The following is a 27,193-nucleotide window of genomic DNA, read 5'->3' on the forward strand; positions in this document are numbered from 1 at the left end:
ATACCATTCTCTGTGATGTTAGACAAGACATGGTAACCTTTCTGTGCCCTTAATATCTCATTTAGTAACTTGCTTTAGCTTCAAGCAAATGATAAAATTTCATTTTTCTTTAGAGCATTAGAGATTCCATGGGAAATGATACTTTTTTAAGTACCAAATTGTGATACTGTTAACAATCTTTTTTTATTTACATAAGTAAAATTTTCTCATATTGTATCTGAATAAGTTAATAGAGAGTGTCTATGGAGGACACAAGAAAGCCTCCTCTCCTCAAAAGTCATTAACCTCGGTCACCTCAGTCCAGCTCTTCAAGTGCCATTGAATTCAAAATGCATTTTCTAACTTTGTATCCGGGAACAAAACTCTGATATTGCAGGTAATTATATTCCTCCTGAGAAAAGAGTGTACATGTGGGTTGTATTGGCAGCATTTGAACAGAATACTAATAACAAACTGTGGGACCTTTTGAGCACTGTCTGAACACTGACCTATTTCAAATAACTCTGTGACTCGTCTAAAGAGCTCCAGATCACAAGTACAGCATTTAAATGGAAACACAAATGCCATAGCTTAGAGATTTTCCTCACTTTAATGACTACACTTCTTAAATCAGAAAACCTTCTAATTTGAGGTATACCAAAAATAGCATTGGTACATATGGAGCCACAAATTAACAGTTTCTGTAAATAGGCACCACTTTGTCAAAGACTCAATTCTAGAACTAAAATTTTACATAATACTATGACCATGTTTTGATGTCAAGAAATTTTCAATCACTATTCTAATGCCATAAAAAGAAATCTAAAAATGGGCTTGTTTCTATTTTTGCTGAAGATTAAATATCACAGTCAAGACTTTTAAATCATTCCAGTGTTGTGAAGAAAAAAAAAATGAGAAGAGCTAAGAAAGCAATAATTTCAGGAAAGCAGGCTTCCAAAATCCTAAGGAATATGGCCACACAATAAGAAAGGGTACTTGGAGAACACAGAGGAAGCCTTTGTGCCAAATAGAAAAAAATCTAGTTCAGCATGGGAAATACTTGTGAAAAATTAGAAGCAAATTTAATCTTCAATGTACTCCACGCACTTTGCCATTGTTTTCATTTACTGGTTTCCCCTTATCTTCTTCAAACTCATCTGATTTCCTTCAGATGTTCTCTATATCACAAAAAAGGAAAAGCAATTTCTCACAGTGAATATGCTTAAATTTCTACCTCCAACGCAGACAATTAGGAAACTGAAAGACATATTTATAGATTACAATCAGGAAAAGCAGCAGCACGGAAGGAAGGCTGAATGCAATAGAATCAACTCAAGTATTGAGAGCACCAAGCTATGCGACTTTGCACAAATCATTTAACCTCTTTGGGCCACAGTCTCCTCTTCTGCAGAATGGAATACCTGCTTGACTCAGATAGTTACGAAGACCAAATGAGATTATCTCTGTAGGCTGCTGTGTGTCATAAGCTATAATGTGCTATGAACACGTCAAATGTCATGTGGGATCTTTTTTAACACTGTGTTATTAAACTCTTTCTGCCAAAGGCATAGGACATAATAGCTGTTATTTCTTTGTCAAAAGGGGAAGAAATTTTCAAATATTGGGGAGCTGTTAAAGGCCAAAAAGCATCAAAAATGAGATTTTCCTCTTGATGCACTCAGAAAGATGGGAAAAGAATTGAACCAGAAATAACAGTTATTTAATATTTAACGAGTATAACTTAGTCCTTTGGAAGGACCAGATCACCTTTGTTCCACTGCAAACCATCTCTGCTCCATCAATGACAGGCATCCCACACTTTGGAAAACACCAACCTAGAGAATTGTTCTCCTTCTAGAAGTAGAATTCCATGGTTCCTATTGCTAAATGATTTAGCCAAAGCCACAACTCAGTCCGTTGCAAAATTGGGCTAAATAGTATAAGATTCTTAGTGCCTTTCAGCTCTCCAAAGCACTGAAGCCCTCAATCAGTGTCAGCTAAGTTGCATATCATTCCTCAATTTTCACAAAGTGACAGGCTGGATGCAAGTGACAGACAGATCCTTCAAACAGCTAATGACCTCAGGGAACTGGGACTCCATTACAGATGGTTGGCAATGGAAAACAAATTTTGAGTTGTTATCGAAATTAGACAGCTGCAGACAAATGACGGGCTCTATCAAGTGGCTAATCAGGAGAGTCTCTCCTGTTGTTAATCATGTACAACCTGTATGTACACTTGATATTACAGAACCCTCTAGACCCATCCACATGGGTTACCTGAGAAGTAGACACATGTCCAGGTCTGACTGCTCATGTTTGGACTCTTCAAGAAGATTCATTGGCAACACAAATGTAATCATGTCACTCTCCAACTTAAATCCTTCAATGGCTTCTCACTGCCTGGGGGTAACATCCAAAGTCTCGAACACTATCTGGAAAGTCCCCCATGATCTTGTCCTTGCTCATCCCTCCTGCAGCCCCATCTTGTTCCACTCTTTCTTTTACTCCCTATGCTCAAACCATACCAACCTTCTTTTTATTTTCTCCTAACTAGGCCTATTCATGCTGTTTTTTCCTGCAAAGAACACTCTTAGCCGGCTCCCGACCCCGCTGACCACGCTAACGCTCATTCGTTCTCCATGTCTCAGATAAAACAGCAGTTCCTCAGAGGAGTCTCCCCTGAACCTCCTAGATTAGATTATACTCACCTGCCACAAGCTTCTCTACTTCTTCATCACTGTCAATCACAGTTGCATTGCTGGTTCCTGTCTTTCTACTCCTCGGGTGTCTAAGTTCAACGAAGGCTGGGAGTGTGTATATCTCATCTATCCCTGTAGCCCTGGCACTAAATAGAAACCCCTAAGCAATGTTGAATGAATGAATGAATGAAAGGTTTCAGACTGGCCCACACCTAAGGCCACAGAGTCTTCCAAAATAATTTAGTAATCTTGAGAGGATCTGGAATCATTTTGTAACCTTATCTGGACCACCTTCTTTTCCTAAATGTATATGTTCATGATATAAATCTTCCTGGGGAGCAGAAGGGCTAACCCAGTTCTCCATCAAGCTAAGTGACGTTCCAAGATCTTGGTATAATTCTGTCATGGGGAATGCACCCTCCTCAAAGTAGGGCCACCATAATGCCCAACCTAGTACACCCAGGCGAATCCTCACACAATCCTGGGGCACAGCAGACCAGTGATATGAAGATATTCTCAGGCCTCCCATCTTGCTTTATTTTAAGCAACAAAATTTGTCATGCTTTCTGTTAAAGGAAATTTCACAATGTCCTTCTCTATCAGCCACAGTGACGAAGAGAGGCAGCGGTGTAGTGCACTTGGTGTAATAAGAGGCAGCGTGGTGTAGTGGAAAGAGCACTGGACAAGGAATCAGAAAAACTAGTTCTGGCTCTACCACTTCTCTGCTGAGTGACCTTAAGCAGCTGGCTCTTTCTGGCTACACTATCTTTCCCTTTTAAACTGTACAAATCCTTTGCCTATTGGGTTCCTGTAAGCACCAAATGAGAATAATTATGTTTTATGTCATATATAGGAGTTGCTGATACTTCAACTATGAAAAAAAATTGCGAACTGTAAAATACTGGGCAAATTATGATAATTTGGTCACTGGCCCTTGAGAGCAGTTTTATCTTCCTGATTTCGGACAATATCTGTTAATAATAAAGTGAATTTTCATCTGCCATTTGATGGCTGGTAGAGACAGCCTAGTTCTCACCAGGCTAGCGGGAGAGGAATTAAAATTTAGTTATGATTTGGTCCCTATTCAAGAGATAATAGAGCATTGATTGGACATGATGCACCTTCCTTGCTTTCTTTCATTCTTTATAGTAGGAAAACTGTCTTTTAATGAAATAGTCAATATGATATGTCTTTATTGGTCAGACTCTTCTCGTTGGCTGTAACACAGTAAAAGCTCAGCATAATGATGTCCTGAATCATAGGTCAGATAAGCTACCACTTACATGGAATGATTTTAGAGGAAACATAAGTCCTATTTCTCCTCACTGGTGTTCAGAAATCCATTACTGGGATATAAGCTTTCTTTCCACAACTAGAGATAAAGTTGAAATTTAAATCTTCTTCAGATAAGTAACACAGTAAATTTTTTACCAAGATGCAAAGGATTAATTGAAGGCATTTTTTGATAACAATACTTGAGAAAGAGAGTATTAGACACATATATAAAGGAAAGAGAGAGACAAAAGACTAAATTAATCTTCTTACTTTACTCTTTTAGGTTCTGAAATATTAAAATGGATTTATTTTTAAATGCACTGGTTTTTTAAATTATCACAGTCGAATAACTGTTGTGAGAAAAATACAGAAAGAACTCCTCTCTAAAGTAAATCCTCATAATGCTTTCTTGTGTTCTATAATTTTTCTCAGAAATACATACTGTAGAGGAGCTGGGTTGACCTGTTTTTGACATTATTTTTCCTTGCAGACTTATAAATGAATCTTTGAGGGACCAGCTGCTGGTGACCATCCAGAAGACATTCACATACACTCGAACCCAGGCTCAGCATCTCTTCATCATCCTCATGGAGTGCATGAAGAAGAAGGAATTGGTATGTAAAGTGTTCCCCATGAGTGGCAGAGCCCTCTCCACGTTCCCTCTGTCTGTTTCACCATCTTCTTGAGTCCTGCACCCACTGTTGTTTAGTTCTGGCCAAGCTCGCAACCTTCCTCAGGCTCCGCTGGCTCCTGTAGTTTGCTCCCTGCAGTAGTTAAGACCCTGCTTTTCCTGCCTGGATTTAATGAAGTGTGTGCAGCAGGGTTTTAGCCTGACTTCCTACTGAAGTTTTAGCCTGACTTCCTTCCAAGTGCCTCCGATTACCTCACCCAAATGAGCTGAAGAGAGAAAATAGGTTTCCTCCTGGAAGATGCTTCCATTGATCCTCTCCTAGGTTTGAGGTTTCACTTTGCTTGTGAGTAGTGAATCACTGATGTGCTTTTATTGTCAAATATCTTAGTGACACAGGGTCCAAGCTAATATGCTAATCATACAAATAGAAAAGGGAGAAATGTATTCAAAGGATTCCTGGAAACTTCTGTAGTTTCTGAAGCGTCCTCTGATAGCTAATGAAACATTTCTTACATCTGGGGAAAGGGTCTTGCAAATGTGGTGTAATCACAGAGACCTTCTTTAGGGTGGAAGAAACCACCTGAGGGAGCATTTACGGAGCGCTGGCTATGTGCCAGGTAGGGTGGTAAATCTTTACATCACTATCCCCTGTGATCTCTGCCACGGTCCTGATGAGAGAGGTATAGTTATCATCCTCACCTTACAGATGAGGAAACTCAAGCTCACTCGATTAGTAAATGAGGAACTAGGATTCAAAACCTGTGGTGTTTAATCTCCGTGGGAAATTTTTTTGTACAGACATTGTCTCATTGAAGCAAACATAGCACATTGCCCACTTGGGGTAGATTCCCGGTAGGTCTCAGCAAGTGGAGACTGTTCTGGAAGGTCATTTGAGCCTGTGACAGGGGAGGGAAAGGAGCAGTTAAACCTGAGCAGTGGCCTCACTCAGGTTCTGGGCCATCTCAAGTCAGCGTGGGCATCCTGGAATGATTAGAGACATCAAGGAGGCACTTCTCCTCCAAAGTGGCACCAGGGCCAGACCCTAAAAGGCTCAACCACTATCCATTCATCCACTGATGGGCACTTGTGTTGCTTCCACCTCTTGGCCATCATGAATAATGCTGCAGTGAACATAGTGAGATTGAGAGGGTAGAGTGGAGCTGGAGCGAGCTGCCTTCAACCAGTTCCCCGACTAGGCTGCAAGCTCCTCAAGGCAGGGCAGGAACTGTCTTGTTCGCAATGGTGTGCCTGTGCCTAGGACAGCGGGGCACACACAGGGACTCACTGAGACTGCCAGGAGCAAGGGAGGGAGGCAATTTCTGAGTTTGAGAAACCTGCTATTTAGAAAAAGAGGACTTGATTCCATTAAGCAAGACCCATCTCCAGAAAGCATCCATGTGACCTTTGTGAAGCCTTGCAGCAGCTTTCAGGTTTGGGGCAAAAGGAGTGGAGGTGAGGAGAATGGAACAGCACCTCTCATCCTTGAGTCTCGGTACACCTAGGTGGTCTGGACGCCACGTATAGAGAAGCCAGCATGAAGATGGCGTTCACAGTCATGACTGCTGGTGCCCCAGGCAAGCCTCTGTCAACCCTAAGAGTGCCACTGGCTTCCTCCCAGGTCGGAGGATGTGGTTAGCTCAAGGCGTTTCAGCTCAAAGGCTCCCTCCGCCACCAAGGAGGCGCGTGAAACCCTGAGTTTCCACCTGCCACAATATGAGTTTCCTCCTGAGTACTAATGATTTTCCAGCTCTAAGGCCAATGCTGACTGTGAAATCTTACCAGAACTATGCATTTGAGCAGTCCCGCAAATTTCCTAGAGGGGCAGTTAGAATTAAAATTCTAGGAAGCAGTTCGAAGTCATAAAACCAAATGAGGCTTAATATGCTTCTCAGGATATTTCATAGGACTGTTCCCTAGGATTCTGCCTGATAATTGTCATCTTGTGTAATTATGGCCCCTGCTGAAAAGGTCAACTGCATTTTAACATGAGGTGTTTATTGCAAGATATGTGAGGTATCCCTAGCTGTGGGCTAAGGCAATCGGATCTTAAAGGAAATAAATTGTCCTTATCTCCACATCTAGGCAGAAATTAGGATTTTTAAAATCATAAGTGCAATTAAAATAGTTTCCATTCTTGAGGGTTTATATATGTGCATGGACAGTACTAGATGCTTTCTAAAGGAGGTGGACATGAGATAGGCATTATTTTTCTCCTTTTCTTTTTCTGGTGAGGAAGATTGGCCCTGACCTAATTGCCAATTTTCCTCTTTTTGCTTGAGGAAGATTCTCACCGAGCTAACTTCTATGCCAATCCTCCTCTACTTTGTATGTGGGATCCCGCCACAGCGTGGCTTGATGAGCCATGTTTAGGTCCGTGTGGGGATCTGAACCTGAGAACTCGGGCCACTGAAGCCAAGCGTACTAACCCAACTACTATGCCATTGAGCCAGCCCCTATTTTCCTCCCTTTGAAGGGAGCATCAGAGGGTACTGAGGCTGGAGAGGTGAGGACATGTGTGCACAGCCAGGAAGAGCCATGTTGGGGCTGTCTTGTGGCAGAGCCCAAGTAGCTTCTATTCACCATACTGTGTAGCTTAGCATGCAGAACAAGGACATTCACAGTGGAGTTCCTCTTCACTCTGATATTCTTCGAGGAGTCTTTTGATTCCCTTGACAAACTAAGTGGGATATAATATTCTGAGGGCACTCTAACTCTTGCTGAATTCTGCTAAGGGATTTGGTTCTAAAGCTGATCTGACACCTTTCTCATCCTGGCATCCTATTAACTTATGTAATAAAGACCTGCACTGTGGACGCATATTTAGCTTGTGAAACCTGGGCCACTGGGCCGTGTGGCCTCATGGAAAATATGCCTTGAGGAGCCTTTTGTAAGAGTACCTTCTACTTACTTCATATTGCTCTTGAAGAAATTCACTTCTCCTCTGCTTATTTCCCACCTTGGGTCAAAACAACATCTCAAAAGCTGTCACCTTCTGAGAGGATGTATCACCCTACATACCAACCTATGGAGCTAAGTTCCATCATTATTATCCAGAAAAAATAAAAATTACAGAGATAAAAACTGTTCACAGCAGCATATTAATTTGGGGGCAAATGTAAGGGACCAGGACACAGTGTCCCCCCACTCTCTTCCTCCTCAAGAGGGTCTGCTCATAAAGAATGTCACGACCAGGAAAAGAGGACCCCAAGTGGCAAAGCCCACTCTGAGGCTGATTGTGTGTGTAGAAATCATGGAGCCTTTCAGTTCCAGGGCACAAGTCAGCTCCTTCCCCCTGCTGTTGCCTCTTGGAGCTCCTGTCTGCTCTCTGAGCTCCTGCAGAAGGCTTCCTCTGTCACCACTTCCAACCCACCAGCCCCAGGCTCGAGCAGTGCATGTACTTTCGACATTCTATAGTGAAGGAGTACTGGTTGGACCAGCAATGTAAGCCACATGGTCTGTGTGGCCCTAAACGAGTCATGGTGAAGGAGGATGCCCGCCCAGCTCCTAGTTCATCATCCTCCATTTCCATACTGATGGCTCCTCTAATTTACTGTCCTCTTCTCCCAGCTGCAGAGCCTCAGAGGGCTCAGTGCTTTCCCCTTGCCGCCACTTCCCAGTCACACCTGGGAATCATGTCTCCACTCAAAACTGATGCTGCGGGGCTGGCTCCGTGGCCGAGTGGTTAAGTTCGCGCGCTCTGCTGCGGTGGCCCAGGGTTCAGATCCTGGGCGCGGACATGGCACTGCTCGTCAGGCCACATTGAGGCGGCGTCCCACATCCCACAGCTAGAAGGACGTGCAACTAAGATATACAACTGTGTACAGGGGGGTTTGGGGAGATAAAAGCAGAAAAAAAAAAAAAAAGATTGGCAACAGTTGTTAGCCCAGGTGCCAATCTTTGGGGGGAAAAAAAAAAAAACTGATGCTGCTTCCAAACCCAAGACTTTAGGATTCACGTCCCGCCTCCAAACACAACCACCCTCCCGTCTCTCCCCACCACCATCACTTTATTCATAGAAAACTTGAATGGCAAACTTCTCCATAATTCACTAGTCTGAGATAAAGCTCCTGAGATACTCTATGTGGCAGCATGTTTTAAAGTGTAGTTTTCTTTGTCCTGTGCCTAGTTGAGAGTCCAAACTATCTATTTCCACTCTTCCCTCATCTGGCTCCTCTCACCTATCTATTCCTCGGCCCTGTGTACTTAATACCTCTCGATACCACTCCCAAAGCTGAGTCATTTGGTTCTAATTTGGTTCAATTAGGCCTTCAATTATGCTGGGCAATCCTTTTATTCATCTCTAGGCAATAGCCTTCCCAACAATTGTTGTTCTAAACCTTTCACTTTTTGATCTCCTGAATGCTTCTTCTGCATTTGTAATGCACTTCACAGTCTTTTTGATAGGGCAGTGTGAGCTTCCTTCTTACTTTCCTCTAGCTGGTGACAACGATTCTAAAATCTAGACACAAACATGGTAGCTAGCCTATTAAGTACATTTATGCAGTCCATCAATTCAGGATTTCAGGAATACAGAAAATAAACTGATTTTTCCTTAAACCTCATCAGTCAAGAAGCTTCCAAGGATGTCTAGAGACACAGAGACCTAGAGAAGAGGTAGTTTGGGGAGACTCAGAGGGGACCTGGTATCCACCTTTATTTGGAAGATGATGGACATGCAACCTAAGAACCTAACCTTAAGGAATAGGTCATGTTGTGTCCTAGCAGCTGAAGCTGTGGCATCTCAACACCGTCACATTCTCACTCGGGTAGGGCACCTGAAGGCAAGGAAAAGCCAAAACATAGAAGATGTGCTAATGGAATAAATGGAAGCAAAGATATTAGGTCATCGGGTCTGCGTCCTTTTTAGTAACTTCTCTGTAGCATTGAACGCTGTCAACTTGCTCTTTCCTCTTCAAAGTTACTTTCCCATGGATTCCGTTTGTTAGATGATCTTTCTATTTCCTTGCCATTTCTCTTACAGTTCATTTATCTTTCTATTTCTAGTTCCTCTTCCTCCCCACTCTATAAACTGATGTTTATTAAAGATAAGGTCTTGGCTCTTTTGTCTTTCATTCACTATTCTGATTTCAGTTGTCATTTTGAGACAACTCTCAAATGCAAAAATAACCATCCTTGACTTCCTCCAGGCCCTGCCTTCCCAAATTCCACACTCACCCATGCCCTCATTCTTCCTTGCCTAGACTATTGCTGTCCCCTCCTAACCTAGTCTCCCCTAATCCAACACCCCGCCAACATTCCATCCAGTACACTGCACAGGTTGGCAAACTTTTCTGTAAAGAAGCAGATGGTAAATATTTTAGGTTTTGTGTGCTGCATACGGTCTCTGTCACATATTTTTCTTTGTTTGCTTATTTGTTTTTAAACAAACCTTTAAAATATAAAAGCCATTTCCAGCTTACTGGACATAGAAAAACAGGCCATGGACCACATTTGACCCACAGGCTGTGGTTTGCTGGCCCTTGCTCTATAATAATGCCAGAGCCTTCTGCTGCAGCACAGAACCAATCACATCGCTCATCTGAATGTAAAGTGTAATGTTTTGCTTATAGTTCCAGTCTGAAATTCCATCGCTTTTTTATGAACCCTTCACGCTAACCAAAGTGATCTTCTTACAGTCATTTTTTTTTTATTTCATACTTCCCAGCGTTTATTCGAACTTAGAACTCGCTCGTTAGACAGAACCAATTCCCAAACACACACGCACGTACACGCACGTACACACACACACCCCCCAGAATACACTTCACTCTTTTATTTGTAACTCTTTTGTGGTACATATCATGTATACCTTATTTATGTACATCTCTAAGTTCCCACGTAAGCTCTTCAGAGCAGAATCTGTGTCTAATTTGTTACTCTGTTTTCCCTGCACTCACTCATCCCTAACGATGCCTAGTAGCCCAGCACCTATGTAGCAGACGCTCAATAAATCTTTGTCTAATGGGTGAGTGAGTGAATTCAGATGAATATACATTAGTGAGGAGAGATACATATTCAGTATCCATAAATTGCCTTGAAATCTCCACTAACACAGTGGCATGTGTCCTCAGGGAGTCATAGATTTGGTTTATAGACTTAAATTTGATTCAGGGCCATCTGCTTAAGTTGCTGGACCTATGGGAGGCATTCTAATGTGGTGGTTATGAAGAGCAAGCTGTAGAAGCAGACAAACTGGGATTTCTATTCTGGCTTCATCACTCAAGTGACTTAACCTCCATTGAGCCCCAGGATCCCTAGCTTTAAAAAAGAGTGATAATAGCACCCATGTGTTCTAGGATCTGCCACACTTAGGGATTCCTGCTTACTGGCACAGATTAAGCTTTGATTCTTTTTCTTTAACCACAATTGGATAAATGTCACAACACCAAAAGATCAAGACTGGCCCAAGGGTTTCACATGTCCTATATCCATGCCCTCCCAAGTGCAAGGCCATGCAATACCCAGATGTCACTGACATGGCTTCCTGTCCTCTGCTTGTTGGCCCCAGGGGCCAGAGCTGATGAATCTCCCCTAGACACTAGGAAAGCAACAGAGGGTGTTGTCTATGCCTCACACATGAGGCTCTGGAGGCCCCACTCTGCTACCTCTCAGTGAGGGAGATTTCTTTCGCTTATGAGGGCACATTTAAAGTGTATGCTGACATCCCGTCACAACTTGGGAAACTGAAGGGCAGCTCTCTACCTATCCTTTCATAGATTCATGAAAACCTGGCAAACATGACTTCTAAACAAAGAGGGCTCTTCTCTTTTTGCAGATAGGCATCTTATAGCTGAGAGAGGGCCACAAAGTCCAAGATGTTCCTTGCTTAGAAAAGTAGATGCCTGTCAGACTCTTAATACCAGGGGCAGCAGGGTTAGTGTTGCTTGGCAGGTTAGGGTCTCGGCACCTTGTAGGAGATATTCCTGAAGATCATGGTTACCCCGTGACCCTGGGTTGCTGGGAGAATTAAGCATTTCAGCCTATGGAAACAACACTGGCACAGTGTGCAGCTCCTAGGAAGCACTCAATAACTTTAGCTATCATTACAGTTGTTCTATGTGTAAGTACAGATGCTAAATAGAGTACAGCACAGATGTCTACCCTTATCCTTGTCTTTTCTCCAGTCCTCGCTGAAACTGTCAGTGAGGCACAGTTTGACTTCAGTGACCTGTCATCCCATCCTCAGGGTCCACCTTGCCTCCTTGCTCATCTCAATGGACAGAGAGTACAGACAAGAGGAAACATGTATGTAACCCCCTGTGTGATAGGAAAGGAGGAAGCCAGCGCCTTCCCTGTGTTACACCAATGACCAAACAAGCGCCGTAGACCTTCTATGGTCATGGGGGAAAGAAACTCTTAGAGCCGAAAAGGGGCTTCTTAGGCCATATGGCTAAAAGTCGTAGAGTCATGTACCAAGTTGAGAAAACAGTTCTCTCCAACACAGTGTTTGGGGAGAAATAGAAACGCTCTTTGAGATAGATGCTGAATTGTACCTACCTCCTTTTAAGTTCATTGGAATACCATCTTAACATAATTTAAATCCAGATATTTTAAATGAGATAGTGGAGAGAGGATACAGAAGAATTGCTCCCTTAAAAATGTTTTCTATATTGTGTTCTCAACTCACAGTGGGTTACAGGTTGATTTTTTGGAAGTTCTGAAACTCTTTTAGATGATTAGAATATCACTTTGCCAGGAATAAGGATGAGGCAGGCTTTGGAGTCAGTTTCTCTGGCTTCAAGTCCTCAATCTGCCATTTAATACACGGTATTGGGCAAATTGTTTAATCTCTAGATACCTTCATTTTCTCCTCCAGAAAATTGGGATGATAATGGTATTTATATTATGGGGCTAATTATGAGGATTAAATGAGTTAATATATGCAGGTAACATAATAAGCAATCAATAAATACCTTTATTGTACCAATGATGATGGTGATGACGATGTTGTCTACATAGCACTTTATATTTAACCACCATGATTTTCATGTCATATTATTTGATATTACAATCAACTTTGCTCAGGTCCCTTTTGGTATCTCCATTTTATAGCGTGAAACCAAGACTCAAAGACTTAAGTGACAAGTGCAGAGTCATGTAGCTAGTTGGCGGGAACCTCAAGACCTGAACCAAGAGCATCTTTTTGCAATACCTGGGCTCTTTCCACCATACGTCAGCTGATTCCATATTTTAAATATCGGGTTTGACCAAGTTAAACATGACTGTAGAATAGGAGCCCACTTTCTCTCTCATTCCTGAAATAATCTAAAGAAATATTTATTAGACTTCAAGATTCCTGGTCAGAAAAGAATACGCTGTTGGTTAGTATTCCTGGAATGCCGTCTGCCCCTGTGTAGCAGTCATAGTCCTACAAGGAAAATGTAAGCACAATGTCTAGATCACTTGATACTTCTGCATCAAGGGCCAACTGAAATTATTCTTTTCCAGCCTAATATCTTAATCAGACTAATTAGAAGCCCAAAATTAGAGATCTACTTACTCTATGTCTTACTCACAAAATATTCATTGAACTAAAAAAGGAATTTTAAGGAAATGTCATTTATACAACTCCTTGCCAAGACATCTAATAACAATAATAATAATAATAACACCTCTCATCTTATGATGTATAATGTATAGTAATGCCTGATATGGACAAAGTTCTGTTGCACTCTTCATGTCATTTGAGCTGCACAACAATGGGGTAAGAATTATGTCTATCCGTCAGCTAACCAGAAAAATTAAACAAGTTGGGGAAGACTACAGAAGTATACAGAAAATGCCTATTGATTTTCAGCCTCACTATCCAGGTCTAAGATTCTGTCTTATAACCAATAAAAATGCATAGAATCTTAGTGCTCCTGACCTTTTTCAGCCATATTCATCAAAAAATATCACTAAATTAGAGGCAATGGAAAAACATAGAAAGTACTCTGTTTTACTGAGAAAAAATAAAAATAATACATTAAATAGAAATAATACCCAAAGAGATTTTATTATTTTATTCTCTTTAACAGCTGACTTACTAAATAATTTACACGACAACTGGTTTGAGTCCCAACTCTAAGAAGGTCTTCCTAGAGACGGGAGTGATTCAGACTGTACCTCTCATCTCCACGCTGCATTCCCACCCTGCCTCTGGAGGCCAGGGTCTCACCATGCCTGCCTAGACCATCTGTCTCTGCTGGTCTCACAGCCACCATTCTCTCCATGCCAACTAACACACGACTGCTGAATGACTCCTTTTAAAGGGCAACTCTCCTTACATAACCTCCCACCCAGTCAGAAACCCCCATCGTACTCACTAGTCTTTCCCCATGGGAGGAATGCTGATTGACTATGAGATCATTTCAGGTGGAATGCAAATTAATATTTGTATTTTAAGAGGGATGTTTTTATTTGCATATATACTACAAATAATTATAATGACACACAAAACCATGGATATTAAGCCTAAATAATTACACATTTTAAAGAGGAATCAGTTTGAAGAAAAAGATCTAATTGCCATGTTTGGTATATAGATATAGCAAAAGGTGATTGTACAAGAATGGCCATAGGTTGGAACATAGTGGACCTCAGAATTAAGTGTCAGTTCCTTAGCCTGGCATTCAAGACCCTCCATGATCCAGGTCTGGTCTACCTTTCCAGCCACGGCTACTAATACTACCAGTCTTGTTCCTTGACTCTGGTCTAACCAAATCTAATTTTCCTTGAGGAAAAAGACCATGCCTTATGCATCTTTCTGTAATTTGTGCAAGCTCTCGAATCCTCTCTCAAAGGGTTATAAATGCACTAGGTCCTACAAGCACTGGGGTGGTTTCTCCATCCCTACCCTACTGCCCATTCCCAAATAGGAATTTTTCTATTCCAAGTAGGAATATATGGGCCAGTGTCTTCCCTGAATTCAACAGAGCAAGAATTCTTAGCCTAGCCTCCAAGAAAAAACTAGAAATCTTTAAGGAGTTCAGCGAATCCCTTGAAAATATATGCAAGATTTTATGCGTATAAGCATACCATGGGAAGAACGCATTCAATTCTCAGATTCCCCAAGGGATGAATAACTCCAAAGAGTTAAGAACCACTGTATCAGAGGCCTCTCTGTGGCAGCAACTAAGGCTCACAGGAGCCATAAACATTGCCTTAATTTCCTTCTAGTTCCCCAGAGATACCACATGTGGATACTCATTTAACCTCTGAGCAATTTTTAAACGTGTAAACCTCTGTGTTTCTCATTAACAGTTTTTGCACAGGTAATCTCTCCTATGCTAAACAGTCAATCATGCATTTCAGGAAGTCACCAGCTTATAAATGGGCTATGATCCAAGGATCTATTTACAACCCAGAATCCATTTTCTCATAAAGCAATGTGACTAATTTAGCAAAATTCTGGTGTGCTATAGAGACTGAGAACAAGAAACCAAGAAATGTAGCAGGAAAGAAGAAAAAGATTGCCATCCCCTTGTTTGGGACAGATTGACCCTAGACAAAATTGTTAATGTATTAACATGTTAGTACCTACTCTATCCTCTGCAGCATTGCTCCCAGAGGGCCCCCAGAATCCTCTTTGGACGCTCAGGATTTCCTCATCTTCTTCCTCCATCATTACCCATCTCCCACCTCCTAAAATTCCATGTCCTCACTGCAGAGCTTACAGGGGAATCTCCAGGCCAGCAGTGTTATTGAATTCACATTCATGCATGTGGGACTGATAGCTCCTTGAACTCTGTAACATACTTGAACTTCCAAGAGAGGACACACTGAACCAAAGGAATTACTGATCAGGGGACTTAAGGTAGTATAACCAGTGAAGGGGAAAATACAGAGGGGAAGGGAGAGGAGGGGATGGGCTGTGACAGTGATTGTTGAGTTGTTTGGAAATCTTCCAATGTCAACTCTCATACTCAAATCGCTTCCAAACTCTGCTTCCTACAACATCTTCATGTTGGGTAAAGGCAAGGAGAAGAAGCGTGCTGAACATAACAAATGCTGACCCACCCTTTCTCTGTCTTAAACTTATCTTAGTTCTCTAACCCTTTCCCAGGAATACTTCATTCGACCAAAGGTCATAGGACTCAAGTTTGAAAATCGCTCCTCCAAAATAGACAGATGTATCCCCATTTATTCCCTTCCTCCACTTCTGATGCCACAAAACTTACTCAAACCCATGAGTTTTGCTGTGTTTTTGACCCATAGTGTTTCCAGGAGTAAAAGGGAAGTTTGCAGGAGAGTTGAGGGGAAAATAAATGGGAAGGAGCTAGAGAGGCTATTTATGTGCGTGGGTTATTTGTAAACCAGGTGTCTGGACATCAGGTACTTCCTGCTTTCTCTGCCCTGCTAATCAGTGTGTATAAAACACCTCCTCTCAGTTGAACTCGTTCACCCACACTTCCGTCTATATTAGTATTTACGCTGCTGCTTATTAGATGTGATGCTCAGTAAATGAATACATTCATCAAACTCCAAGGTTTCAGCCAGGGCCATTAGCCGGATGTTGATCACATGTTGCTTAATATATCATTCTCCCAGTTTATTATCTGCCTTCACCAAACCCACACCTTGACCTGAGAAAATTATCCTAATCAGGGAAGACAAACAGATGCTGCATAAAGATCACTGCTGCTACTATTATCTCTATCATTTATTTTTGGATTTTATCTGCTTTGCCATCTTCTTTCTCACTGAGAAGTTAAATGTTTTACCTGCTAATCTCCTCCTTTATTTTAAATATCATTTCCCCTCTTTTCCCTTCTCATCTGGCCTTTGCTCTCTTGTCTTTTCTTTAGTAGTAGTAGAAGTAGTAGTCGTCATCGTCGTTGTATTTAGTAGTATTTTTTTCTACTGCCCAGCTCCACTGTTTGTTATCTGCACATGACTATCAGCTATGGTGGCCAGCGCTCAGGTTTCACTCTGGAGCTGGTCTGTCATCTTCATTTCCATAATGCTGTGACATTCATTCACCCCTATCCTTGTGGACCACAGCATTGGCCTGTAGCAGCCACATCACTGTAGTTTTCTTCTTTTCCTCCTTCTCATCTTCCTTCTTCTTTTTAATTCACAGAAATGTAGATACATCCTCTACAGATGCATAGGGGTTTGGGATGTTAAGAAACCCTACAGCGGTGGTTCTCAACATTGGCTGCACATTAGAATCACCTGGAGAGCTTTAAAAACTACTGATGCCTGAGCCCCACTCCCAGAGATTCTGATATACTTCTGCTGGGGTGTGGCCTGACTGTGAAAGATGTTAAAAGCTCTCCAGACGGGCCTTTCTCATAGAAGAAAATTCTTGCTTCTGCACCGTTACCACTTACGCATTCTATTTCCTTCTGTGCCTTTGGGCCTAGAGAAGGTCTGGCATAATTTGCCATAGGAGATGGGCTTAATTTTCCTGGAAAATAAATTAAAATTTCACTTATATGAAAACCCTCATTTTCCAAAGATACCACAAAATGAAGCATCATTATACACTGAGAGCAGGCCTGGTGGAGGCTGGCAGAAAAAGAACATAAGTGAAATTGACCCCACCTGACTTGATTTTAAATATTGTGATTACATCCTTCTCCAGCACTTGGCCATGACTTTTAACAAGTGGTGAGAATGACTGTTGGGGTTTCACTACCACACTGCAGGCTATCCGCACAAGCCAACCATGAGCCATTCGATGACAAAAGACAGACAACAGGGAGAAGAAGTCACTGACTAGTGGAGGGAAGGGAAGAGAAGGAAGGAAGTGGAGGAAGAGGAAAGAAAGAGAAAATTAATACTTAGCTTGCTGGTATCTTTTTGTAATTTTATCTGCCGCACAACATTAAGAGACAGATGATAGCGTCCCTGTTCTTACAGACAGAAAATGTGCTAGGAGGAGGTAAATAATTTGCTTGAGGTCGCTCAGCTAGGAAGTAGCATGATGCAGCCTCCCCTGCCACTCCCTCCTTACTGTCAGCATCCGTTCAATTACTACTGCCCTAGTTTGAAAGGGCAGACAATATAGGCTCTCCAGATAGAAGCGAAATCAAGTTCCCTTGCTACTTCAGGCCAGCCTGGCTCAAGGTGGGAGGAAGGGCCGTTTCCACCCCGGGGAGAGGAAGATGACAGCTATCAGCCTATCTGGTAGGGGCAGGCTGACTTGGGACCCAAGAAGTGGAGCTTCAGTTTTCCTGGCAGCATGTCGACCTCCACGCAGACCTGGGTCAGGGGAAAAGTGGAAATTCCACCAGCAGGTTCCAGCAGGTGCCGCATGAATGCAAAGACTGGAGTGTGAGTCCATTCACTAGGCTTCCCCAGGGAATGGGCCAGAGGACTTCCTCTACTCTGGAACTAGACGGGGCACAGTCTTGGTTCTCCTGGAGGCTGGCAGAGCATTCACGAAAACCCACCATCCTCCAGTCTAACAACACTTAAGAAACAATCAAATGCTAATGATTTGAATATAAAGGCAAACCACTGCATTTCAGCGAAACGGCTCTATTTTGTTTCCAAAACTGTAGAGGACAGAATGGTACCAAAGGGAAAAATCTCTTACAAGGTAGCATTTTCTTGGGGTGGGGGTGGGGGTGGGTGGGAATGGCAAACTCTCAAGAGAGATTTTCCCTTAGGAATGACTACCAATACTTCCCCCTGTTTCTCTCTTCTTGCTCCAGCACAGGTCTCTCACCTCAACCACTCTGGTCACCTTTCAGTATATCAAACACCTTCGAGTCTTCTTCAGTCTTGGACATTTGCTTACATCCTTCCTTCTGCCTGAAACCCTTTCCCTCCTGTCTTCATATGGCTGGTTCCTTCTCAATCTTCATTCTCAGCTTGAACATCACCTCTTCCAGGAAGCATTCCCTGACTACCCTATATAAAGTACTTCCTGCCTTTCATTCCACTATTTCTTTCCTAATGGCACTTACCACACTTTACACTTCTCTCATTTATTTATGTTTGCATGAGTTTTTGTCTGTCTGCACCTTTAGCTCTATGAAGGCATATCTGTCTTGCCCAGTGTGTCACACATTTCTAGCTACAAAGTAGATGTTCAGTTGAAATATTTGCTGAATAAATTAACAGATGAAGCCCAGTCTGCCATTTCTGTTTCTGTATTTTCTCCTCCTGCCCTTTTTTATAACTACTATTTAGGATGGGCTCTATTTCAGACCCTAGGCTAGGCACTTTGTACACATTTCATTTAAGACTCAAAACAAGGCTGTAGGATAGGTATTATTTCTCCAATTTTACAAGATTGAGAAATTAAGGTTTGAGAAATTAGGTTTCTTGCCTAAGCCAACATCACAACCGAAACAGCCAGGATTCAAGCACAGATGTGTCTAAATCCAAGCTTTTGCTCTTTTCACTCTGTCACACTATCTCTAAGGAAAAATGAGAGAGTATTAGGGAGGATGGCTAATCTTCCCAAGGAATTGAACAACAGTGCTTCTCATTTATCTTCCTTCCTCTCCTGTTTGTTCATTCCTTCTCCACAGCCAAAAGCATGCACGTTCACTGGCAGGAAACACAGGGAAATAATCCCTGTCAGAGACAGTGCTTTCTGGAAACATTGAAGTCAGAAAGCCACTTTGAATGGCACGTTCCTTTTCCACGGCTCTCACTGAAATCCCCTCTCTTAATACCTATATTTCCAGAGCCTCAGTGCCGCAGACCTCAACGCATCACACTCAGCCCCCACACCTTCAGAGAGATGCCCCCAGAATGCTGAGTGCTCTGGGGAAAGGATGCAGTGCCCAGATAACACACGTGCCCGCATCCCAACAACTCAGGGCTCACAAAAACCAACTTGCGAGTTCCATATGGACGCAAAAATGGGGACAGTGTAATAGAGGAGAGGACCCCAATCCTGACACAGATGGAGCTTGAGATTGCCAGGACTTGTCGCTAACGTGGCTTTAAATGCCCAGGTTTCAGCTCTGCCTAAGACAAAATGTTTCTTGACAACCTGATTTCTAACCAGACCTCACCAATCTGCCATCCATCAGCCATAATCTCTTTGTCTTCCTCTTTCATTGGTCCTCAGAAGCTCTCCATCTCCACTGCAGCTGTTTTATCTCCTTGTGTGGGTTGATTCTGACTCTGGGCCAGCTTAGCAATCCTTAGTAGCTTTCTCAACCCAATAGGTTAAGCCAGAGGGCTCAGAGAGGAGAATTTCCTAAGCCTCCTTATAGCATGCCAATGATCTCCCAGATGCCCCCTGGGCACAGGCACACAGAAGGGCGGGAAGCAGAGCAGGTGCCAGGCACAGCACACATCGTACACAAATAAACATGGGCATATGCAGCCAAAGCTCACTGCAGAAAAGCCCAAGCAGGAAATGCACCTCTTTTTAAAGCCAAATCATCACACATGCCAGCAAATTGTCAAGCACTGAACAGAAGTCCAGGATGTCCTCAGGAACTGCTAGTGGCATCTATGGGGTGGGCTTCAGCTAAGAACATTTATTCACATTCCGCTTAGGGTCCCCCTCTAATTCACACAGGGCAAGGTAAACTCTATCTGTTAGCCACAATAGTCTTCTGCACCAAACGACTTCTGCAATTATTCATTCCACAAACATTTATTCAGTGCCTGCCACATGCCAGGTACTTTTCTAGCAGCTGGGAATATAGCAGTACCTGTCCTTACTCTGCCTACATTCCAGTGGGGAAGAGATAGTAGAGAAATAATAAAATAAATATATGGAAAAGTACCAGGCAGTGATATGTACAATGAAAAATTTTAAAAGCAGGGTTAGTAGATAGAGAGCAAGGAGATGGGATGGGATGGGATGGGGTGGGGTAAACTCCTGAGGGGAAGGGGCTTTTCTTCACTGCCATCCCCCCAGCTGCCTGGCACAGAATTAGTGACTGTATAAAGAGGGGAATTGGAGAAACCCCCCCCTGAGGATCTGATACTTAAGATGAGAACTTAGTAAAGTGAGGGAGCCAGCTGCCATGTAAAGATCTAGAGGCAGAACATTCCAGGAAGAGGGAAGAGTAAGTGCAAAGGTCCTGAGGCAGGAACACGCCAGTAGTGTCTGTGATATAGCAAGAAGGCTGGCATGCCTGGAGAAAAACAAGTGAGGGGGTCAATGATAAGAGACAACCTTAGAGAAGGAGCCAGGGGCCAGAGAGTGCAGGGCCTAAGAGAACATGGCAAAGAGTTTGAGTCTTTTTTTTTTTTTTAAAGATTGGCACCTGAGCTAACATCTGTTGCCAATCTTTTTCCTTCTTCTTCTTCTTCTCCCCAAAGTCCCCCAGTTCATGGTTGTATATTCTAGTTGTAAGTCCTTCTGGTTGTGAAGAGTTTGAGTTTTATTCTGAGTGGGATGAGAAGCCATTAGATGGTTTTGAGTAGGGTAGTAATATGATCCAATTAAGTTTCAAAGGATTGTTCTGTACCTGCTAAATGTGAAAGCCAGGAGATCATTTAAGAGCCTACAGAGGTATCCAGGTAAAACTTGGTGGCGGCATGGACTATGGTGAGAGGCAGTGAGAAGAGGTTAGAATTGGAACAGAATTTGAAGGTAGAGCCAACAGGACTTGCTGATGGATTGGAAGAGGAGTGTGAGGGAAAGAGAAGAGTCAAGGATTACTTCACGTTTCCATCCTGAGCAATGGGAAGAATGGAGTTACCATTTATTAAGATGGAGAAGAAGAGGAAGGGGTGAGTTTAGGAGGAAGCGGAAACAAGAGTTTTGTTTTGGACATGATAATTTTAACATGCCTATTGGACATCCAAGTGACAATACCAAAGAAGCATTTGCATTTATGAGCCTGGACTTCAGGGAGCAATTAGAGTGGGTGATATGAATTTGAGACCACTTAGCATATAGACTGTATTCCCACCATTGAACGGAATGAGCCTACTGAGGAGGGAAGGTAGACAGAGGAACGAGGGCTGAGACCCTGGCACTACAACATTTAAAGGCCGGGAAGAGAAAGAAGATACACAAAGGAGACCTGAGAAGCAGCAGCCTGTGAGATGGGAAGAAACCAGGAAAGTATGATGTCCTATGATGTCCTGGAAGCCAAGTGAAGAAAGAGTTTCAGGGAGGAGGCAGTGATCTTGTGCGATACATCAAGTACTACAAGGATTAAAAATTTGCCACCAGAATTATCAAGATGGAGTTCACTGATGACCTTGAGATGTGCAGTTTCAGTGGTGAAAGGGAGAAAATCCTGAATGGAGTGCATTCAGGAGAGAATGAGCCTGCAGGGGGGAGACAGTGAGAAAAGAAAATGCTTTTGAGGAATTTTGCAATAAAGGAAAATGAAAAATAGGAAAGAAGTTGGAGGAGAACAGAGATAAACAGATGATATCACAACAACTCTTATCCATTCAAAAATATGCCATGACCTTAAATATATATCCCATCCGATACTGGAAGATACAGGACAGAGACTTCTATAGTTATCTTCACTCTCTTCTAAACCCAAGAGAAATGACACCAAAATACTTCTGGCCTGTGGGCCATTGAGGAATCAGAGGCTCAAATAATAATGATCATGCTAAAAAGCTGCCACCTGTTGGGCACCTATTAGGTACTAGGCAATTACATATATTCCCCTCTCTCATAGAAATCTGAAAACTACCTTAAGAAGTAGGTATCATTGTCATCTTTTCTCTCTAAAGCTTAGAGTGGTTAAGTAATTTGCCCAAGGAACACAGAGTTATGGAGCAACATTAAGATTTGAATCCAGACTTGTTTGAATAGAAAGATTATGTTCTCTCCACATCTCTCTTCTGATATGAGAAGGACAAGCTTTTAACTCTCCAGCCAGAAAACCTCACCTTCAAATGACCTGATTAGATGGAATACACAATCTAGATAATCTCTAGGTCCCACCTGGCACTGCTTTCCTTGGATTCTGTGATTCATTTTCATAGTAATTGCTTTCCTTCACATTTCAAATTAATTTCGCATCTTTCAGTGAACAGTCATCTTGAACTTGAGTATTAACGTAGCTTTGATCCAGTTCATTTTTTCCACTGAGAAAGTAATATATGCTGATTAAACATATACTTATTACAGAAAATTTAGAGACTACCGAAAAATAAAGGGAGAAAAAATATCACCCACAGCCCCACAAGCACCAATGACTTTGTTGAATTTCCTTCTAAGATGTCTTTTTTTCTCTATGTAAGTTTTCAGATTTATTTTGTTTTAAACACAGTTGTAATCATGTATATATTTATACAGTGAGATTTTTCATTTAGCACCAAAACACTTGCATTGTTTCATAGGCAATACATTTTTATACAATACATATACAATACAATACATATTCATATACAATACATTATACAATACAATTCATAGGCATACATTTTTAAAGTAAAATCATTCCTTATTTCATAGTGTGATTCCACCACTGAAAACATTAGGGTGAGTTATAAACTCGGGAAAAGATATGGATAGTGCTCCTAAGCCCTCCCAGCCATGCTTTTAGAAAAGAGTAGGTGTCTGATTATAAGGATGCTAACAGTTTCTTCCCTCACTTCCACCATGGTTCTCAAAACTGCTTTCTGGAAGGGATCTGCCTTGGCAGGTATAAACGTTGGGCTCATGCTACTACCAATTTTACAACCCTATTGAGAACACTTGAAAAAACTTTGGATTTAGTAGCATGCCAACCACACATCTGCCTAACAACGCCCTTCCCAACCAGTAAAAGTGCACAGGAATGCTGTTCATGAGCATCAGTTGAAGACCATAATAGTCCAGTGTTTGAACAGAGGATTATTGTTAAATATCATCATGCAGAGATGACCCTTACTTCTTGGCCCTTTTCACTCATGAAGTTTTAGATACTACAATTAATTTTCATTCATTTAATGTCCAAACATTTTGTAGGGCAATTTGCTGAGTTGGTAAGTGCCATGGATTCCTAGGCACCACGGAGTCTGACCTTAGTCAAAGTCTACCAGAGAACATTTGTCCCATGAATACACAGTCCGTATGAAGGAGGCACAGGATAAGGTAAAATTGCATGACAAAAAGAAATATGAAGAACCAGCTTGCACTTGACATCTGTGCTGAATGCAGGCTTTCACTGCTGCATTCTTGCCAGGCCTACCTTGTTGGAATTTGCATTCTGCAGGAATGTGGCTATAATACTGGCCCTGGTAAGAGTCCCGCTGTAAGTGTGCTGTTTCCTGGGTATAATACAACCAGCACGGTTATTTACATACCAGCTATTGACTAACAAAACAATGACGTATTATTGAAGAGGTCTTGGATCACTGTAGAGTGTTCTTCGTGTGCAACAGAAGCTATGCTGGGGACAATGTCAGAAACCAATTAGGACCACAAAAGAGAATCCCCTTTCATTCTTTCTCTCATGCCTTCTCTATTTCTCTCTTTTTCTTTCTTTTCATTTTGAATTGCTTTGCAAGTGGTAATACCAATAAATCTATGTCTGATGAGAAGTGGTTCGTTTTGTAAAACATCATTGAAATTGAACTGTTGATGAATAGCATTTTTTTATTTTCTGGGCTGTTCTTCCCTAGAAAAACTGTATCGTCTTGGCTGCTTTGTCTCTCACCAGTATTTTTCTTTAAATACTTTTTCTATGCATTTTGGAGCAAGAAATATAGCTGTTGGATTTTGGTGGAGACAAAATACTGACAAATGTAAGGTAAAAATGTCTTTTTCAGGAGAGGACATACTCACTAGCTCAAAGCCTAATTTTAAGCAATTTACAGCTCCCATGACTAGCATTCATTCTGCATTGGAAGATATTTAAGAAGGAGAGCAACTCTTTGGGGAATGAAGGATTTACAGTAGCAGTTGCTGGAACAACTGGCCCTCAGCCTGTCCAAACGTTCTCCCAGATTTATAACATAAAATTACCATATCGGAACGAGGCCTCGGGGAGCTACAACAACCACTTGACAAGCTGTTCTGCTCCCTGTCAAGGCTGAGCTGGGTCTCTCTCCTTCCTTCTGGATCCCAAAGCATTCAAAGCCAGGCCAAGTTTTTAAGCACCCAGGGGAAATTACCTGCTTATTATCATTTCATCATTCTGGCATCATAAAAAAGCAAACACAAAGAAGTTATTTGCAGAGCAAGACAAAACAGTTATTCTCATGCTTGTATTTGCTACCATGGGTTCTCAACACCGCAGGGTAAATTTTCATTTGCGTTAAATGCTAACCTGACCCACTCCTCTAGAATATTGGTCACTCCTAGAAAGTTAAAGCACAGATGAGCAGAGAGTCACCAAGAGAAAGAAACTTCGGGATCACTGAGTTTAAATCCACTCCTACAGTTTACAGATGAGGAAACTAGGACTCTAAATAACAATAATAGCAAGAGAATTTAGCAAACACTTAGATTTTCCAGGTGGCTTGGTTTTTTGAGCTCATCTATCAAGCTGGTTGAATTTCTCCAAGAATATGCAAGGTCTTTTCTGACTGTTTTACACACACTAATTCACTTTTCTCACAATTTATGAAGGAGATATTGTTAATGTCCTTGTCTATAAAATTAACTTATATAATAATAAATATTATTATATTACGTATTGAAACTTATAAAAGTCCATTTCTCTTGAAGGTTCTATGAATTGAGTATTTCATTCAAGAGTGTTGCAATAAGTCCATTATGTGTTGGTAAGGATAACCAGGAAAAAATAATACAACATATACCATGTAATAAAGGTCCTCTGATTTCACTAGATATTGAGTTGAAAAACCAATGCTGCATTTAGAGAAGATGCTCAGAAAATATCTATTCAATCAAAATCAGAAGTTCAGGCTTAGAGTCAAAATAGTGGAGTGTATGGGTCCAGAGACCATATTTTCAAACTGACGTCTAGACCAGATGACCTTGGATGTGAGCTGACAACTGGGCAGAATATTTGAAATAGGGATTATTCCGAAAAATCCCATTTGTATAGTCAGTGTATGTGTTTAACGTGTGTATTTGGTGTGTGCAGGTATAAAACGTAGAATGCCATTTTTAAACTTTTGTCTGATACCTAGTCAAACATCTATAAAATTTAGAAATTGTAGGTAAAGCCTAATGAAAATTTGAGTCAGAGAGCAGGAATGTCCGATATTCCATCACAAGCCAGCATAAGCAAGGTACCAATGATGGGGAGGAAGCCTCCTCCCTGGATTTCATCCCAGCTCGAGAAATGCTTCCCCTCCTCATGCCTATTAGAATGCAGAGGAGGATTAGTCACTGTAAAAAGGTATGTTTGGGATGCTTATTTCAGAAAGCTGCTAAAATATGCTTTCTCTTTAAGGGACTTTCCAGTTCTTTCCCAGCCTTTGCCACGCTGGCCAGGGTGATACTGTGGTTGCTCAGTGTGCTCAATGAAGCAGTGCCTGGAAGCAACTGAAACCCAGAGTTGACCGGGCTTCCAACAGCAGCCAGTCTACTTGAAATTACAAGCTGGACTCCTTGAAATGAAGCTTGCCATGCCCAGCAGAGCTGTTGACTGCCTGTCACATCTGGGAATTCTTGGAGGAACTGAACTAGCCTGACAGATAGACTCAAAAAACCAAGCAACCTGGAAAATGTTACCGAGCCTTCTGCTCTTCACAACATCCAGGATGCTGGTGGCCGTGGGCTGTCTTTGTCATTAGTTCTTGGTGGCATGGTGGTCATGCTTTAGGTGGCCTCTGTTAAAAGACGATGAGACGCTTGATAAGATATTGCCTTGAATAATTAAAAGATTTGTCATTCACATGATATTTCTTCTTTTGGAAAAAAAAAATTCTTCTTCCTGTTGCCCAGTTTATTTTAGGAACTACCTCACTTCTGTCAAGTCTTAGGCCCCTGGAGTTATAGTACCCATCTATGGGTTGAACTTGGCCTTACCTGCACTTTCAGACTGACAATATAATTGTGAAGAGCCACTAATGACGGGTCAGACTTCACGGCCTAATAAAAACTAGGTTTTTCTTTTCTTACGGGTCAATTAAAATAAAACCTGATTTCTTTTGAAGGAATTAGAATTGTCCGTTGTGCCTGGTCTAAACCTACTAATTTTCTTTTCATTCAGAATTTCAGGGACATGCTGAGTAGTACATAATTTTGTAATTGTTCCCCATAGCTAAATTTAATTTCATTTTGCTGCTAATATATTCTGTTGTTTCTTATTTTAAACAACTATGGCCAGGAAAAAAGTCTCTCTTAGGCACATTTTTCTCATCATCTACAACCTATATTTGCTCTTTCAACTAATGAAACTGCTTTTATGATGCAGTTTTTAAGGTTAGAAACTTTGAACTGAGCTTCACCTAGCTATAGCCCCTATTCCACAGAAACAAATCTCTATCTAGAATCACAATACCGTTAAAGTTTAGTGAAGAGTTGATTAAATTATATCTACCCAATTATCCAGATCACGAGATAAGGAGCAAGTGATCCTAAAGGTAGACACCATACGTAAATATATATAATATAGATATATTCCTATGTATGTATATATACATATGTATATGTAACAATATACCTATTAACTAGGGGCCTTTAAATAGGTCTTACTGTGCAAGTGTCTGTGCCCTGGCACTTTGAGGTTCCTAGTTAATATGTATATGTCTATGTATGTGTGAACGTACATACATATATGTGTATATATATACATACACACATATGCATACACACATATATATCA

General features: G+C 41.6%; 1 protein-coding gene across 1 annotated transcript in view; it reads left to right on the forward strand.

The window, feature by feature from the left end:
• Positions 1 to 27,193, forward strand: part of TRPM3 (transient receptor potential cation channel subfamily M member 3) — a 273,663-nt gene that overhangs the window by 100,794 nt on the left and 145,676 nt on the right. Inside the window, exon 10 of the mRNA XM_046663892.1 lies at positions 4,446 to 4,569. Within this exon, the coding sequence (XP_046519848.1) occupies positions 4,446 to 4,569 (124 nt within the window). The remainder of the gene's footprint in view (positions 1 to 4,445; positions 4,570 to 27,193) is intronic.

Source organism: Equus quagga, chromosome 6, assembly GCF_021613505.1.
Source record: "Equus quagga isolate Etosha38 chromosome 6, UCLA_HA_Equagga_1.0, whole genome shotgun sequence".
Taxonomy (NCBI): domain Eukaryota; kingdom Metazoa; phylum Chordata; class Mammalia; order Perissodactyla; family Equidae; genus Equus; species Equus quagga.